Below are 18,636 nucleotides of genomic sequence, written 5' to 3'. Positions count from 1 at the left end.
TGGTGCTCAATAATCATGATTCTGAGTAGAAAATAGCCAAATGCAACTGGACAGCACTTGCTGTTTTGTAGCAATCCCCTGAGTTGTATTTGTTTGTAATATATTAAGTGCACCGTACCATGAGTGACATAGCCACACTACACCTGTATCTTGCTGCAATACATTCTATCATGTGACTGGAAGATCCAGTTACGAGATGCTATGTAGTTCCAGTCACTTGCACAAATCAATAAACTCTCACTAAGTTAGCTCCTTACAGGCTAACTAGCTACCTGTTGAGAGAGTTAAAGATACTCTGTGGCTGATGCTTAGCAGTAGACAAACATTTGGGTCAATGAGTGGCAAAGAAGGGAGGGGGGCAAGAGAGGACTCTATTTGTGTGTGTGTGTGTGTGTGTGTGTGTGTGTGTGTGTGTGTGTGTGTGTGTGTGAATGCAATAGTGTGTTTGTTGGGCTGTCTCTCTGAAGATGAACATGGAGTCCAGTGTTTCTGAAAGGCCCAGTGGTAACTAAAGTCTACTGTCTGTTTCAGAAACAGGAGTATCTGTGTTTGAACAGAAGCTCAGGGTCGGGCGGCTTTTGGGCCCAGCTGAGCTGAGATCAAAGACCAACAGATACAGTGTGGAAAAATGAGACAGCAGATCAGTTAAACCCCAGGAAGAAGAAGACAGACAGAGGGGGGAAAGTGAATATGTTTAGAACATCCAACATGGAAAGCTTTAAATGATTCTCTTTCATGGAGTTTTAGAGCCACTCTTGGGATAGACTCTTTTGAATTAAGATTAAAGGCCTGATTTATCAAAAAAGGCATATTATAGGAGCATTAATTTCTGTTTGATAAAGCTGACAATTAATATTCCAAATGTGATTATATGATAAAGTTTTCCTTTTTGGTTAGTTTTGGTGATGTTTTTAAATAAGTTATGATGGCTGGGAATTTTGCAGATGTCTTTGCTGAGGCATTCTCTATCTGGATACCTCAAGGACCCGACAGGCTTTCAGGCTGCTTATTATCTAATTTGAAAGATAGTAAAGAACCTTACTATGCGTTTCCTTATCTGGACCACGGAGTAGATAAAAATGGTTATATAAAAATGTGAAAGGTTGCATGCAGAACTGGATGGCTATCACTGCTTTAGCACATGCTAATTTTTCTTGTTGTGATATAAAGTGTTTTAAAAGTCTTGAGCCACCCCTCATTTCTTAATACTTTGCTAGAGAAATGGAAAATAGCTGCAGAGATTTATTGAAAGATGTGTGTTACAATCTCGTGGAATGGAAATGCAGTATATAAGGCAATGCAGTTCTAACACGCTTGATATTTGACTATTATTTTTTAACACATACACTCCCTGAACTCTTTTAGGTAAGCTTTCTTGTAAATTCTTTAAATACTTTCAAGGAATATTTCTCAAGGCTTGGAAGGCATTCAAATGAGCAGTTATGCTAACACAAGATTATATAACAAAAAAATCAATACTACTCACAAATATGCTCTCATCAGTTAGTTTAGAGTGGAACTAAATTGTGCCATATTGACAATTTTCATTAGATGTTGGTAGAAAGTTGTTTTCTTTTTTATTTGGACTGAACTAAGCTAGCTGGCCTGTGTAGCGCAGCTTGAAAGGGCAAGGTTAGCTAAAACCTTTTTTATGCTATGCTAACTGTGCTATGCTAACTTTGGTACAGAAAAGTGTATTTCCTTTCATTTTAATTTTGAGATTTCATCAGCATCTTATTTATATTTATATATATTAAACTGTTATTAATAATAACACTGTAATAAATAAAATAAATAAATAAATTTAAAAAACAGTGTAGGAGGCATGTTTTCTTATTATGGTTTATGGTGAAAATGAAGACACAATAAAACAATACTACCTAATACACTAAACGTTGAGCATAGTTAATACTTGTAGCCACAAATATCTGCAAAAATAAGGCTTGATCGTTTCATGTAAAACTGCCATTATGTATCAAATTGTTTTAATATTATATTTAATAACAGGTACTAATATTTTGTTATAATGCATAATTTTTTTTTTATTATAAGTTAGTGATTCAGCGTTATAGAAGAAAGCAGGAAAAAACGAAACTTTCTTTTTAGCTATTATGGTTTAAAAATAACTGCTTTCCATTCAATATATTATCATTTTTCTCCCAGAGTGGTTCTAATACTCATAACTCTTATCCCACCGATTCCACTGGCAGCGAACAGTAAAAACTCCAGCAGTTTGTATAAGCCTGTATAGAGTTTGGTATGAACAGACAGTTAAGGACCACAGTCAAGTATAGACATATAATACAGATATGTATTATCACACTAAGTAGTAAAAAGACAGGATAAAACTAGAAAAGTAAATTTGGAGTCAAGTGAAAATCTGAAGCAGTGTGTTTTGCTCACCTGTCTGCGTAGCGTACGGCTAAATGTGTGTGTGCGTCTAGACGGTGGGTTTCGTGGTATACTCTCTGAATCTGAGTGGCTGTGTGGGCTGATGGGTCTGAAGAGGTCTGTGGGAACAGTCAGCTGCTGGGAAAACTCCGCGGGTTGTGAACGCACTGAGCCACTGGAGCCTGCACACAAAGCACAGTGCTGGCACCTTCAGTGAATACACAACAGTTACAGTAGGTGTGTTTACCTTAGATAAAATAACCTCCTCATGCCACAATGCTTTATGTTAAAAATCAAGCCCACCCATTTCTGTTCTGTCCTAATGAAACACATTCTACGCTAAATGACATTAAAGAGAAATGTGGCATTACCCGATTGGGCCCTGTGAGTGCCCAGTATGTGCTGGGGCCCCTGTGGGTGTGCTGCAGTGGGAGATGTTTGCCCCACGGGCTGTGGCGAGAGGAACATGTAGCTGTCGTTGGGTAGGGAGTGCGTGCGTCCCACCGCAGGCTTTCTGACGCTCAACAGGTTGTCGTCCCGAAGCGCCCCAGAACCAAGCTGCTCCGCCTGGGGAAGCAGAGAAAACAATCAGGGTCACCCAGAACAAGAAGAGCCTGGGCTGCTCTTTAACTCACTTACTCTCACACTCTTACCAGTACACTCACAGGTTGTCAACTGTCATCAGCATACACAGAAAACACAGAGGATCTTTGCACATTGGAGTTGACTGGCACAGAGCTGCCACAGATCACAGAAACATTTCCAATTCCTTTTTTAAAGCATGTGACACTCTGCTTCTTGTGTCTGCTTTTAGCCCGTCGGTCGTATAACTTTACATTAAGCCGTGATTGTGTGTCAGCTAGGGCAGTGTCCTGCAGCCTGACCCATTAAAGAATCAGTTCCCATTCAGCACAGAGCTACAGGGGGTCCAACACACTTTACAACCCTGTAGCAAACACACGGCAGCTCAGAGGAGACTGAAAAGTACACCACCAGAGGACAGCATACAGCACATCCACAGAAGTAGGCTGACAGGAAAGGACTGCGAGAAAAGACGAAGACTCACACGTAAAGCACAAAGGAAAAGAAAGAAGGAGGGGAGAGAACAGAGTTTACACACAGAGAGAGAAGAAAGTGAAAAAAGTAGTCAAAGGAGAAAAAACTGCAAACTGGCAGGTAAGGAGGCGCACTACTCTACTGGACTGGACTGGACTGGAAAGTAAAACACACCAGGCTGAAAAGGCGGAATGAGAAATAAAGATAAATTTGTTTCACCAGGGTACTTCAAAGCCACTTGAACACCTCTACCTCTTCACTCCATTGTCTTTATTTTTCTATTGCATTTGTCCCAGAACAATCCAATTAAGAGCACCTCGTTGGCCAGCGCTCTTTTTTTCTTATGATATACGTATTAATTCAGCAGCAACGCTGAGCCAAGGTGGCAGTGACCCTCTCTGGTCATGAAGCCATGTGATCATTAATGACCCAAACCGGTGGTTAATAATACTCTGACACCCAGACGACATTCAATTTCATTTTCAGAGCCTGTAGGATGGCGTGTCATAGAGGGATCTATAGATTAATTGCAGTGAGGACACATACATGGGCTGCAGTGCATGACAACATGTTCAAAGAAAATAATGAACGGGGTCATGACAAAGAATGCCAGGATGTGGAAGATGCCTTTTACCAAGACCCTTACTCACTGTTATACTTAACACAACGTCTCATTTGTTTAGCAGTTGTCACGCGTCAACTATGGTTTAAGTGACCCATTGTTATTGTATGTGCAAGTGTAAGCTTTCCACATTTTATTTATTTAATTATTTGGAATCAGTTACATAGAAAACAGAAAAAGTTCTCCACTCATATTTCCCATATTAGATCCAATTTTGACAAGTTCAATAAAGTCTCACACGTTCCCAGAATCTGTCTATAAAGTTTAAACTAAAAAAAAAGATTGGTTGTTTTTTTGCTATGCTTATACATTTTTTAATCTCAGCTCCAAATAAGCTGTTTTAGTATCTGTAGCTTCGAAAATGAGCTGCTGCTGGCCACGCCCCCATTTCAGAACAGTTTAGGTCCCAATTCATAGGCCGCATCCTTCTGAGGCCGCATTTGAAGGCCGATTACGTCACAGCTAGGCAACAAAGTCTGTCCTAATTTGAAGGCTGCTCCAAATGCGACCGACTAATACATCCTTCATTTCCCTGAATTTGAGGGATGGTCGGGTGTATCCTTCGTGGCCCAAACTATCCCAGAATTCATAGCGCGGCCCAGCCAATTCCAGTTTCCAACAATGGCGGCAGCTACTTAGTTTTAATATTACTGTCAAGGCTCGGCTGTGTGGCAGGCAGGAGGAGGACCCAAAATGCAGGACTCACAGGCACGAGGGAATGAACTCAAAAAGGCAGCTTTATTGCTGAAGAGGCAGGACATAGGAAATACAAAACTAAACTGGGAAAAGTAAACTAACACTCGGAGAGAGAGACACAGGGAAATCCACGCAGCATGAGGGACGACGTCACACTGAACAGAGGGAGACGCAGACAGAAATACACAGAGGGTTAACGAGGGAAGTGGGAACACACGGGGAACACAGGTGACACTGATAATCATAAAGAGACAGGGCGGGGTGAACTGAACACTGACGGGAGAGGTGAAACAGGAAGTACAGGAGGAGAGAGAGCACGAGTAGAACACCAACGTAACAGGCAGGGGAGACATGGAATAAACACGAAAGGGGACGAGGGCTCATAAATACATAGAGGGCACACAGGGGGAAGAGAGAGCACGGGGAGAACTTAGACATAATGGGCAGGGGAAGCATGGAATAAAATACAAACATACAAGGAAACTAAGAACACTGGGCCAACATGGCCCAGGACCATGACAATTACTCTTATTACTCTTTCTGGGTCACAAAATAAACTTTTAACATATTTTTAGGCGAGAATGTAGCCGTGTAAACTTCAAATATCAGCTCGGTTTATCAAGACATCGCATATTTGCAAAAGTGCTCCGACGTTTTCTGAGACTTCTGTTACCCACCAGCTCAATAGCTGACTGGGAAGTCGAGGCTCATTAGAGCCGGTGAGAACAACTAACTCCCAGCACATCGTTTTCAGGCCCCAGCGGTCTTTTCGCTACTCTGGTTAAACAGGTTAAACACCGATTTACTCAGGAACAAATAAAACACTGAAAAAAGCCAAACAATAACACTTAGATAACTTAAAAATGTTATTGTTTGGCCTTTGTCAGTGTTTTATTTGTTCCTGAGTAAATCGGTTTGGCTGAGATTAAAGTTTTCACACAGCTGAATAAATGTCAAACAGAAAACTGATTAAACAGAAGTGTGAGATGGTCGAGAATTTACTCCAATGTCCTGTTATATATTAGTGAGTGAGGAGCAGACAGCTGAGTTTATTAAACTCCACCGAGACAGTTGGTGACGCAAATCTGAAGGCTAGACCGTCCCATTTCGCAGCCTCGTACTTCCGGCCCTCCTGGTCTTTGAAAGACCTGGCTCACGTAGACCACGAAGGCCGGGTCCTCCGAAGGATGCGGCCTATGATTGGGACATAGCTTTAGAAGCAGCAACTTTAGCAAAGAAATCCAAATACACAACATGGCCGACTCCAGATAGAATTGTAATGAGCTGCACGCCAAAGAGCTCATTCAGACGTTCTATGAAGAAAGAAAAACAAGTGTGTGGCTTTTACTTATTTTCAAAAATAAGTAATTAGTGGTACATATAAATGCTATCTTCTTTTTTTTTAAATATATTTTTAGCTAATTTAGCATCCAGTTGGCTTCCCCTTGTTAAACCCCAGTGTGTAAGCTTGGTGGTGGGGAGGATCAGGTGACTTTGGAAATACCCAGTGAAGGAGACAGTACAAGCCACTGCAGCGGGGAAGGAGAAGAAATAACAATGGAGAAAGATGAAGAGAGGAACTGTCAGTACATTGCATTCCAGAGTGGTTAGAAATAGGGGGTTAAAATCGTCAGGGGTTGAGTCGTCTGTCAGAGCTAGGGACCAGGAATTCTCAGAGGCCAGAGACAGAGCATCCATCTCCGCTAGAGGGATCTAGGCAGGAAGAGACAACCGCTGGTGAGCAGAGAAAACAAAGGTGCACTCTGTGCAGTACATAAATAGAAGGACGTTACACAGATAAAACCTGAAACTAACAGAACAATACAAGTTTAAAAAAAACACCACATATAAACTAGAAGTATGTAGCAGAGCAAAACAACAGAGGAAGAAGGACAAACTAAAAAAACACCAAAAAACGGCTGTATTTAGTCAGCTGTTAGTGGACTTTTTTTGTGACACAGGCACAGCAGAGAGATTCTTTAACAGCGAAATATGATGCCAGTAAGACATTACACGACAGCACTGGGATTCATTTACATTAAGTACTAAATGGCACATTTAATTGCTTATGTTGCTAAAGAAGAAGAATCCAAATAACCTAATTTTCTAGGGACCTCTTGTAAAACACCTCAGAGATTGAAACACTCAGAGATGAAGCCAAAGTCTTCAGTATTTCTGGCTTACGGAGCCCCGCAAGGGACATGGGAGAAAAAAAAATTACGATGAACATTTGCGAGATCTTGAAAAAGTTGAATTCCAACAATGACGGCAGCTACGTAGTTGTAATATTACTCTTTCTGGGTCACAAAATAAACTTTAAAGATATTTTGAGGCGTGAATGTAGTTGTGTAAACGTCAAATATCTGCTAAAACCTTTGCATGATCCCCCAGTTTGTTTTGCGAGATCTCGCAAAAGTCCGTCTTAATTTTCTTTTTCTCCCATGTCCCTTGCGGGGCTCCATACTGGCTCATGTAAAAGGAGCTGCTATTTTCTTTTTTTGCCTTCACACTGGTTTAACAGGGGAAATTGTTTCTGTCAGGCAAATGGGTCATTTGTGAATAAAAATGCAGGGACTGAAACATATCAGAAGGAGAACATTGCCCTGTGGCATCTAACGCTGAGATCTCAAACCCATTTAAAGCTTTTAGAAGATGGGGGTTTTACAGCGCTAATGTAATTGTGCCAAATTTGGCTTCAAATGAGAAAAACAGGCACCCAGATGCATTATTCAGTGGCTCAAGTGATCCATAGCCTATTGATTGAGCCACATCTGTGCAGGATTTAACAGTGTGTGATCTGCTGGCTTTAGGTGGTTATCACTCTGCTGTGACTGACTGGCAAATGACACAATCACCTGAGTAAATGCACAAGCATTGTCACGTCCTTATACAGATACAGAGACACGTTGTGTAGGGGAGACGGGCAAACTTTAAACCACGCCAGTGAGGCTGCAGAAGCAGACCAAAAACCTGCCAAGCATGAATGAGTGTAAGTGAATGAGGGAATGAGCTCATAGTTGAGGCGGGACATGACGCACTGTGCTTTGGTGGGTAGCGAGGCTGGTTAGTAAGGGGAAAATATTCAATGAAGAAGAATGCCAGTACAAAAATGGTAATGGCTGTAGGGCTGCAGGATATTAAACAGACAGGGATGTCTTTATTTAATAAAACTGAGTTCTTTGGACAGTTCATACTTCTGTTTGCTGCTTTCTAGGCTAAGGCTTATGCATATACTGTAAAAAACTATTTGCCCCCATCCTCATTACTTGTATTTTTTTACTTCCATGTTTTAGATCAGGAGTGAGGAACTCCAGGCCTCAAGGGCCGGTGTCCTGCAGGTTTTAGATATTACCCTGGGTCAACACAGCTGAATCAAATGATTAGTTCATTACCAGGCGCCTGGAGAACTTCAAGACATGTTGAGGAGGTCATTTAGCCATTTAAATCAGCTGTGTTGCATCAAGGACACATGTAAAACCTGCAGGACACTGGCCCTTGAGGCCTGGAGTTGGACAGCCCTGTTTTAGATCATCAAATAAAATGTAATATTATACAAAGGCAAGGAAATACAAAATGCAGTTGTTTGATAATGACTTCAATTAGTGGGAAAGAATGCTATCCAAACCTTACCTATGTGGAAAAAGTGAAACATGTAAGTGTGACAAACATGCTTTGAGTGAATTAAGTATTTGATCCCCTACAACTCAGCCAGAATAACCACAGAATCTGTTTCTCACATACTTAATCCTTCAGCATCATGGGCCAAAGACCGGTCAGAAAACAGGGACAAGACTGTTGACTTACACAAGGCTGAAATCGTCTACAAGACCAACAGCGAGAAGCTCGGTGAGAACTGGTAGAAATATAAAATTAACATCATTAAAATTTTGCCTCATGGGATGAGAATGATCGTGAAAAAGATGGTGAATCAACCTGAACGCAAGCACGGGAGGAACTTGTTAATGATCTGAAGGCAGTATACCATACTGTAATGGATATTACAGTCCCTGCAGGGTCCCTTTGTTCAAGAATGCACATGTACACACTTAAGTCTTAAGTTTGCCAGTGAACATCTAAATAATTCAGAGAAGGTTTAGGAGATGAATTGAGTTGCTTGGCATCAACTCGAGCTGCCGTGTTTGGAGGAAGAGAAATGCTGAGTACGGCCTAAAGAACACCATCTACCCTGTCAAGCACAGAGTTGGAAACATTATGCTTTGGTGCTCTTTCTGCTAATGGGTCTAGGTTGAGTTTAGCACATCAAGGGGCCTTGTACTGTAAAATCTTGGATGAGAACCTCTTTCCCTCAGCTGGGTCATGCATGGATCTTTCAACATGACAGTGACCCAAAACATACCATCACAGCAACAAAGCAGTGGCTAAAGAAGAAGCACATTAAGGCCATGGAGTGGCCTAGCCAGTCTCTAGACCTCATTGCTATAGAAAATCTGTGGAGGAAGCTCAAGCTTAAAGTTGCCTAAAAACCAGCCAAGAAACCCAAAGGATTTAGAAAGTTTCTGTAAAGAGGAGTGGTCCAACATCTCAGCATAGATGTGTGCAAACCTGGTGACCAACTGTGAGAAACATCTTACCACTGTACTTGCCAACAAGGGTTTAATAATAATAACTCAATAAATAATGAGTCATGTTTTACCTGGGAATCAAATACTCATTTTACTCAGTGATATGTAAATCAATTATGTAATGTGCTTTTATAAGACCATCATAAAAATTAGAGAGTGTTCATTTCTTTGTAAGCGAGCAAACAAATTCAGCAGGGTATTAAATAATTACCTTTTTTCTCTAAACTAGGTGCAAACACACCCATCTCTTGATTAATGTTCTTTTAATTGATGACATCACTATCTCTGCTGCCTATTTAAACACTTTATAAAACATTATTAGCATCAGTTAAAACTCTTTCTTTTTTTGATGCACTACAGTCCAGCTAACTAGTAAATAATCAATTAGTACACCTTTGTTTTTCATTTTATGATCTATAGTATCCATATTATCTATATTACCTTTATACTTATGACCCAAAGCTCAGTTGTACAATCAATACTTCATTTATTATCGATCGATAATTTGTAGTGTTACTAAAACAAGTGTGTGTATTATATTAATAGCATCAGATGTGACAGTACAAGATAAATATTAGTATTTTCGTTACTTCGTACTTGAGCAGCCCTACATGGTGCACACAGATAAAGACACTACAAAACCACATATGACATGGAGGAGGCGATCCATCAGGGATGCTTCTGGTGATTATTGACCTTCTTGTCGGTGCTGTGCTTGCTGGGCTTGGGGGGCAGCGCGTAGTAGTGGCAGATAGAGCCGGACAGGTTGTCCATGAGACTCATCTCCCCCTCCATTGAACCCTGGATGACCAGGGAGACCGAGTCAAAGAGTGCCCTCCGCTGGACAAACTTGGATAATGCAGAGAGAATAGAGAGAGAGAGCGGAGACAGAAATAGAGGAAAAAAGAAAAGAAAAAAGAAGAAGACAAGGACAGGGGGAGAGTTACATACAAAGATACACGAATAAGTATGGACAGAAGAATGGATCACAAAGAAAAGGACAGTCAGTCAGGCAGAAACAGTTATAGAAACCCAAAAGACAAGAGAAACATCTCAGAGGGAACAATGCTCTCTTGTGGGCTGCTAAGGGCTTCTTACTAAATGACCTGTCGAATCTTTCAAATTGCACAGCAATGTAGTAAACAAACACCCTTAACACTCAAACCCACAAGGGGGCACTACAAGACTGCAGCAGAGCAGGTCTTCAACAAGGCTGGGGAGAAGAGTGTGACTTAGCCGCTCACGTTTTGGGAGAGGAGCATAGGGAAGAAGGATAAGATCTTAGGGAGGGAGGGATAACGATAGCGAAACCTCTATTTCCTATCCCCCAAAGTTCCCCGTTGTCTGGAAATAGCTGTTGAAGTGAACAACAAGGCCCTGTGGTCCAGCTTTCCCATGGCACTGTGACCTGTCTGTGACTGGCATGTCCTCTAGAGGGATCAGCTAAACACAGACACACACATAACCACACACACACACGTAGCCGTGAATGCACACAAATTGTAAAGCATCCCGATATGGGCCAGTGTGGGTCACACAGCATAATAAATCTGCACAGCTATATTTTCTGGATGTGACTGTGCATAACCAAGAAAGACCCAGACATTTGCAAACTAGCGTCTGATATGCGAGGGAGCTATGTCCAGTCCTGCGTAGTGCACGTGCAGCAGACAAAGATCTTCACCTGAGAGCTTCAAAATATGACAACCGTTTTGGGTACATTTCAGATAAATGCATCCATTTGTATTCTGAGATGATGCCAGGCTGTCTGGTAAACACAGCCTAATATAGCCATCCCTGGCTTGGTTTATTTATGGGTGAACTACAGTTATTGTACCGAGACCAGCGAAGAGCAAGTAATCAACTTTTTTAGATGGCGCGCCACATTCTCAGCATTACTCAGCGCGAGCTGCTGAATCAACTAATGGTTTGAACCAGAGTTAGAGGTAACGACAATGAAGGGGTCATCTAACGAGCCTCACAGCCTGGCTCCGGTCCCAGCAGTGTCCAAATCATCTTATAATGCACAACAGAATTAAAAATCATGTTTCCAGCTTGGTACAAGCTAAGCTGAGTAACTGAATTAGGTCTGTTCTTTTTTTAATGGGATTATCTGGCAAATAATAGTGATGCTTTGTTGTGAAGTACAGATTAACTTTTTTTGAGAGACAGAGAGAGAAAAAAAAGATTAGTTTGGCGACAAGATTCTTTACCTCCAGTTGGGGCTCTGTGCATGAAGGGGATTCTGCTCTGATGCCTACAGAGTCTCTGGTTATATCGGCAGTGGGTGAATCCATAGGACCATCCCTTTCCTGCTCTGTATCCACTCCTCTGGGAGACCTCCAGGGGGAACCCCCAGAGCTTGACCTGTCCATACCCAGTGTCAGAGGGTTGAGCTGGGGCGACCTTGCTGCTATGTCCCCCGCTTCCATCTCCAGTTCCATCATCTCCGCCTCCAGCTCTGCCTCTTCCTTGGCTTCCTTGTTGCTCTCCTCCAGGTGCTTCATCAGTACTGCGATGACCACATTGACCAGGACAAACTGAGCGGTCAGGACAAAGGAGACGAAGTAGATGGGAGAAACCACAGTGTTGTAGCAGGTGCCTGTATCTTGGGCGCAGTCCCTCAACGTATCCTGGAAAGACCGTACAGACGGTGGATTTAATAGTATTCTAGTTAAATGTTCTAGTTAAGAACATGCACCTACAGGTGGGTGACCATTCGCAGCCGAAGATCATTACAACAGCAAGAAGAACAACTTTGTAAGAACAACTTTGTACTGGGTTGCAGTGACCCCTCACTCAAGTTGGCTTACTGATGGATTTAGCTACTGGATGTCTGCCAGGTGTCACCTAAGCTAATTTTAATCACTGATGTTAGGCTGGTCTGTGGTGTTTTTACCTCTGGGAGCATTTTAAAGTGAATTATCTCACCATTAATAATGCTTCCTGGTTAACTCTACTAACACACCATCCAAAATATCTGTGCTTTGGTTTTGGTGGTGAAGATCCAGTATTTTATTCATGTGTTACTAATTAGCATGAATCTGTGTTTGTTTAAAATCAACTTACGCTCATAACTTAGCTGTACATCCTCCTATGGCTTATTCAGTAACACTGGGGAATAAACAGGACGGCATCCTCCTTGAGACTTGGAAATATCGGTCATTGCCTTGTAATTGCACTGATTTTTGTTGCTGTTAGAGCATGTGGAACTCTCAACTTCTGGGTGACCTCTTTCGAGCATAAGGCAATCTGCCTGCAAACAACACTACAACTGCGACTGCAATCACTCTCAAAGTGCTGAAGGTTTGCAAAAACTGACTGCCAACACAGTGCAATTATCTAACTCAGTCTTTCTGCAGTAGGAAACTCCACTCAACTGGTTGCATTCTGATTGCAGAGCACTTCTGTCATTTTGCCGTTGAATCACAGTCCTACAGCAACTACTTCACAATTCGTGGAAGAATTTCTGTTGCAAACACACAAGATTCTGATTGGAACCTGAATATAAGTAGTCAATGTGAATGTTTGTGTATGCAGATGGCAACAGATTTCCATTGTGTGCCACTTTATCAGATAATTGATAATTGCATGTATTTGCTAGCTTGACCCCATTTAACTGCAAACTGATTGTCTTAATAGCATTTTGTCGTTTTCTTAAACAACAAAATCACTTTGAAGACAGAAACTGAGCTGTGGCAAACCTGGTCCCCATCTTCAATGTAACCATGTCATAGCAAAATTGCGAGTTCATTGCACTCTGTCCCAATAAGGTGCGTCATGCTGTGATCTCCAACCGCAGTCCTCCAAACTGTAAATGCAGTATTATTTGAATATAGTCTCATCTGGCTACAAAAATACGATGGCCGCACTAAAGACTGACATCCGTTTTTTAGTTTTTAAACCAGAAGTTGACATTATGAACAACTTATATACAAAAAATTGAGTATGGTTTGAAGGTCCGAATGTGATGTTTTTTTCATCCATTACAAGCACATTCATATTGCGGAGTCATTTTAAAACAGAACTGGACCTGCAGAATGTGCAGATACAAAAGAGTGAATGTAGAGTATGAGTGGTCTATGGATCTGAAACTGCAGAGTTGGTTTCACCTTCATTATGCCATTCCAGTTGTCTCCAGTGGAAACTCTGAAGAGCAGCAGAAAGGCCATCCCAAAGTTTTTAAATGTAGCGTAGCGCCCCAGACCCTCACAGGGGTGGAGTTCATCACAAACTGCAGAGACAAAAGGGAAGTGGGAGGAGATAAACAAAAAGAGGATTAGCCAGAGAGTAAAAGAGAATGAAACAAAAAAAGATAGCAGTGTTCACGGCTTTCAGTTGGATTTTCCTATAATAAAATAGTTACTGTGATAGCATTTTATAGCTCTGAAAGCTTCAAGATAAAATTAAGGAGATCAATATAGTATTTCAACAAAGGATTCGAGGAAGCAATTAATATCAGATGAATTAAACCCACAGAGGGGAGAGTTAAATGCTCGGTGTATGCCCGTGAATGACCTGAGTGGAAACTAAGAGATTTCATTTTCTTCTTTTTCTACTGCCTGCACAGTATCTCTTTATTGTGCATGTGTTCTTACTTAAGTCACCAAACAGCTCCACTCCCAGCGCTGCAAAGATAAAGAAGAGGAGCATGAAGAGAAGACCCAGATTGCCCACCTGCAGGGAGACAACAGGAAGGAAGAGAGCGATTAGTCAGAGGAGATAAAGCCCAGGGAAAATAAACCAATAAGGAGGGACAACAAACTTCTCATTCGGAGGCAGGGTAGAATGGAGGATGGTTCTAGAGCAGTTAGAGAAAGTATAAGATAAGCTGTAGTGACTGAGCATTTGTTAAATAAACACATCTCCTATCCAAGCGAATGCATGCTTCAATGATGTGAATGAGTGTCTGACAGAAAGCAGGTAAAGATGGACAGCACCACAGCGTCAGCGCTGCCATCTAGTGCTGCTGACATCACTCACAGCCAGTTGTTTATTGTATTAGGGTTGTTTATTTTGTTAATTTGAAAATTAGTTAATGTGTTACAATCTAGACAACTAGCATGATCTGGTTATTCATCTGGAAAATAATAAATTGACAATGAGTGCAGGTAGGCTGTGCATAAAAGATTGGTGTTGCTTTTGGGTTTGAAAAGTTAAGTCAGTGGGGATGTGCCGTAACCTTGCATTCTTTCTGAAGGGGGCAACTCCTCTGGACTCCAACTGTGTACAAGTCTATTGTGGAGTCTGAGTTCATCTCAGTGGCTAGTTTAAGTCTCTCCGAGGACAACATGACTTTCATTTTGTAAATGATCTTTTTCAAGCAGGCCAGCATCGTGACTGATGTGTCCAGTTTCAAAATGCTAAATCTGAAGGGCTATCTATTTATCGTAGGGTAAATCAATCTGTATGATAATAAGGGTAAATGTGATTTGGTGTTCTCCTGCTCGTACACATATATTAATGCTGACTTGCACAATTACTCTGTTGGTCTGTGCTAGCCAATGATTGTAAAAATGACTTTTATAGAGTTAAGCTAGTGGATCCACCGCACAATTAGAAATTAGCTAGCATTTTGCCATTAAAGAGATGAGAAAAAACAAACAAACAAAACCAAAAATGAACAATGCCAAATCATTGTACGTCAAAAGGTTCCACTGGGCATGACTCTCTGGCCTCCTCCAAAATGGCAAAACATCAGCAGATGTTGGGGTTAAGCCAATAACATCTATTACATGGATTTTGGTGTGTGTGATTTTACAACTGATTGGTCCTGACACATCTCTTTACCTCCCCAGACTCGATGGTTGTATAATCACAAAATACACTTAAATCTCAAATGACACCATCACAATGTTGCTTTTCCCAGCTAAACTCTTAAGCTACAAAATTACCTAATAAACTACTGAAAATACAAATCTGCACGTTTAAAAAAGCTGGAAAACTGAAATTGAGCGCAATTAACAGGTATGTGATTTCTATGTAAAATCTAGCCTATAATATGCGGTAATTAGTAACTTTCAACCCACATATATACAGTATGTGTGTGATGAGTGTCCCAGCACAGAACAGAGCATGACACTGATTATTACACTCTATTATACAATATCATGTTTTGTCTGGTAAAATAGTCTACTCGGTATGCAGTATTTTAACTGTTTGATTATGTTCTATTTTGATTTACTGTAAATTTAGAATAAACTTTTTTGTCCTTTATCCGCAGATTGTTTTGTATTTTCTTTGATAAATCTGTCTTTTTAATTTTTAGTACCCTTAGGGGTTGAATTACTTGGTGGTATTTAATCCTGACTGATTGTGTATTTGTGAGACCCTGATGAAGAGAGAGAGTCGATACCCATTGGCCTGTTTTGCTTGCTGAACTGCTTCAAGAATAAATTTGTTACATTTTATCCTTGACAGAGTGGCTTAGCAACCGCACCCTTTTTTATATTGAGATTTTGTTCGCCCTACTGATGAGCACCTGTTGAATAATCCTTTAGAGCACTTCCTTTTTTCCTTTTTCTGATGACACTGAACAAGTCAGATACAGCATGAAAGGAGTATCTGGGGTGGAGGTGGGTTGCAAAGCGGTGTGCAGAGTGCCTTGTGAGAGACACTAACTGAAACAGTCCAAACTGAATCGATTTTAATGCATAAATGTACATTTAGAGGAGGTGTCATTGGTCGATTTGTTTCAACTGGGCTTTCTCTTTTAGATTACATAGTTTTTCTGAGGCTCTTGTCCAAGTCTGCCACTGTGCGACTGAGTCAAATGCCTCTAGAGCCTTCAAGTAGCCTTAAAATTAACCTGTATATGGAGAAAGGACTTCCTAGCCAACCCATTTTTATATGCAGTCTACAAAATAAAGGTGCAAGATTGGAATAAAAATAAAAAGAGGAGCTGTAGAAAGTGATAGGAAAAACAAGGGATTAGAGCTTTGACACAGGGGTGGTTTAAATAATGAAAAGTGTTATGGTTTGCTGCTGTCAATGATTATCAGCATGTAGCAACCTGTTCGCACCTCCACCACCCGCCTATCATCAGATTTATTAATAATGAACACTTCTGACAAGCTCAAGGAGCCTGGAACAACACTCGATCTCTGTGTCTCTCTGAAAAGCAACAACAGAGGTGTTTTGAAAGAACATTGCGAATATAAGACTTTTTGACTTTCTGCAAAACACTGCAGAAGTTGTTCTAATTTACTAACTCTATCACCCACAAATCCACCCACCCTAGGGTTTAAAACAAAAACCTGAAGCTACATTCACTTTCCAATCTCTGCAGGGGGCTTCTAATGCAAATAAGGGTCTCTGGAGTTGAGCAGAGAAAACTCGTGAGAAAGACGACGCCCTGAAACAGCAGAATCTGCAGCACACACACAAAAAAAGGAAATGCTTTTGAGATGTAACTTTAGGGACAGTTTCTGTGGGATGTGAAATCCATGGAGGAAAAAAAATGCAGATGAGGACGGAAGGAGAGTTTCGCGGCTTTGGTGGGTGTTATTTAGCGGCGCGTACCTGAGGCAGGGCTTGCATAACGGTGTCCAGCAAAGCTCTCATCCCCACCGCCATCTTCAAGAGCTTCAATACTGTGGGGACACGCAAACACACAGAATGAAAAAACAACATCTCACCAATATTATGATTTTTCAGTCTTACATAACAGAGCAGGCCTGCTGTGGAACTGAAAGGACACAACATTTCTCTCACTTACAGTTTAATCCTGCTCTGTTAGCTTAGTCACTCATTTTCTTGTATTAAACACCACTGAGCTCTTAAGACGACATGACTGAGGTCATATCCCCCAGTGACTCGGTAGGGTTACCAGTATGACTTGAGCACCAATTGAACTACAGCAAGAATGACAGATGATACATTGTAGCAAATGTGTAAACATTAACCCAAGGAAACAAAATTAGGCAGCAAATGACCCCCCCCCCCCCCACTCCTCCTGGGCAATCTTTCAATACACAGCACAAAAATCAGACAATAGATTTAAGACATAACACTTCTGTAAAATGCTTTTGTCATCCTAATTTAAGTGATTTGGGATTTATCAGCCAATAAAGACTCGCAACATAAACAGCTTGATAATATCAGGGTATGCAAGGATTTCCAGTCTTCCATTGTTCAACCAGAAGAATGGCACCTGGTGTAGTCTTCTGCTGCTGTAGCCCATCTGCTTCAAGGTTTGTGTGTTGTGCATTCAGAGATGCTCGTCTGCAGACCTTGGTTGTAATACAGACTTCTTTTTGTTAGTGTTGCATAACTGTATTAGCTCGAAGTGGTCTGGCCATGCGCCACTGACATCAACAAGGCATTTATGCACAGAGATGCACTGGACAGTTTCCCTTTTTCAGACCATTTTCTGTAAACCCCAGAGATGGTTGTGCAGGAAAATACCAGAAGATCAACAAACCACCAAACCATCGTCCACCAAAGCCACATCATGCTTAAAGCCACTTAGATTACCTGTTTTACCTATTCTGATGTTGCCATGTGATTAGCTGATTAGATATGTGCATTAACGTAAAGATAGATGTATAGTCCTGCTAAACACAAGATGAATAATCAAAATAAGCATCAATAGAATCACAGTGCTATCAGGATCTCTTTTAAACTGGGAAGAAAACATGTTATGGAATAATAAGAGATATTTTTTTTATCTATATCAATTACTCACATATTAACAAAAATCAGTAAACATAGGACACAAAAAAGGGAAATCCCACATTTGCAAAAAAAATGTACTTTTATTTTAACCACACACTTTTAACCCACACTGCCAGACATCTGTTAGCTTCAATATATTAGCTCAGCTAACATGACACATATTCCAGTGAGAAACACCACTTTTCTCTGAATAATTATATGGCCACTAATGATGCATTTACCACCGAAAGGCATCTGTCTGCACCTCAGCTGCTACCACTGAAACATCTAAACATATGCCAGACAGATTAGCAAAGCGCTGACCATAACTTGATAAACATTACATCCATTAATCAGCTGTAAAGACAGCCTTGAAAACATAGTAACAGTTCAAACTGCCTCAAGGTGATTTTTCCAAAACAATCTAACTTTATAATTTTCTGGTGTAATCACTCGAGCTACAGTAACTAATAACTCCACAGCGTAAACTAGCAAGACACGAGATAACAGATATTCCCTTGTTATTTTGCACTTTAACACATACTTTCAATATAAATGTCAAAAGCAATTTTTAAAAGGATTGAGTACTGTCAACTTCAACTACTTTACAAATGAAGTAGGCGTGTGTTTTGA

The 18,636-nt window shown here is 40.9% G+C and overlaps 1 protein-coding gene across 3 annotated transcripts in view; it reads right to left on the bottom strand.

Annotated features, from left to right (window-relative positions):
• The window catches only part of cacna1g (calcium channel, voltage-dependent, T type, alpha 1G subunit), a 213,366-nt gene that overhangs the window by 5,459 nt on the left and 189,271 nt on the right, over nucleotides 1-18,636 (bottom strand). For 2 of the 3 annotated variants that reach the window (XM_085283808.1, XM_085283809.1), the window contains exons 30-37: nucleotides 16,870-16,940; nucleotides 13,947-14,025; nucleotides 13,461-13,582; nucleotides 11,562-11,981; nucleotides 10,045-10,197; nucleotides 6,356-6,478; nucleotides 2,763-2,958; nucleotides 2,404-2,573 (exon numbers count right to left, since the gene is read on the bottom strand). In XM_085283808.1, the coding sequence (XP_085139934.1) occupies nucleotides 2,404-2,573; nucleotides 2,763-2,958; nucleotides 6,356-6,478; nucleotides 10,045-10,197; nucleotides 11,562-11,981; nucleotides 13,461-13,582; nucleotides 13,947-14,025; nucleotides 16,870-16,940 (1,334 nt within the window). The remainder of the gene's footprint in view (nucleotides 1-2,403; nucleotides 2,574-2,762; nucleotides 2,959-6,355; nucleotides 6,479-10,044; nucleotides 10,198-11,561; nucleotides 11,982-13,460; nucleotides 13,583-13,946; nucleotides 14,026-16,869; nucleotides 16,941-18,636) is intronic. The other variant, XM_085283810.1, reaches the window with a different exon arrangement.

Source organism: Mchenga conophoros, linkage group LG8 (genome assembly GCF_057382185.1).
Source record: "Mchenga conophoros isolate Kocher_MC1m ecotype Shallow Benthic linkage group LG8, M_conophoros_male_GT1.1, whole genome shotgun sequence".
Classification (NCBI taxonomy): Eukaryota; Metazoa; Chordata; class Actinopteri; order Cichliformes; family Cichlidae; genus Mchenga; species Mchenga conophoros.
This window is presented reverse-complemented; position numbering and strand designations above follow the sequence as displayed.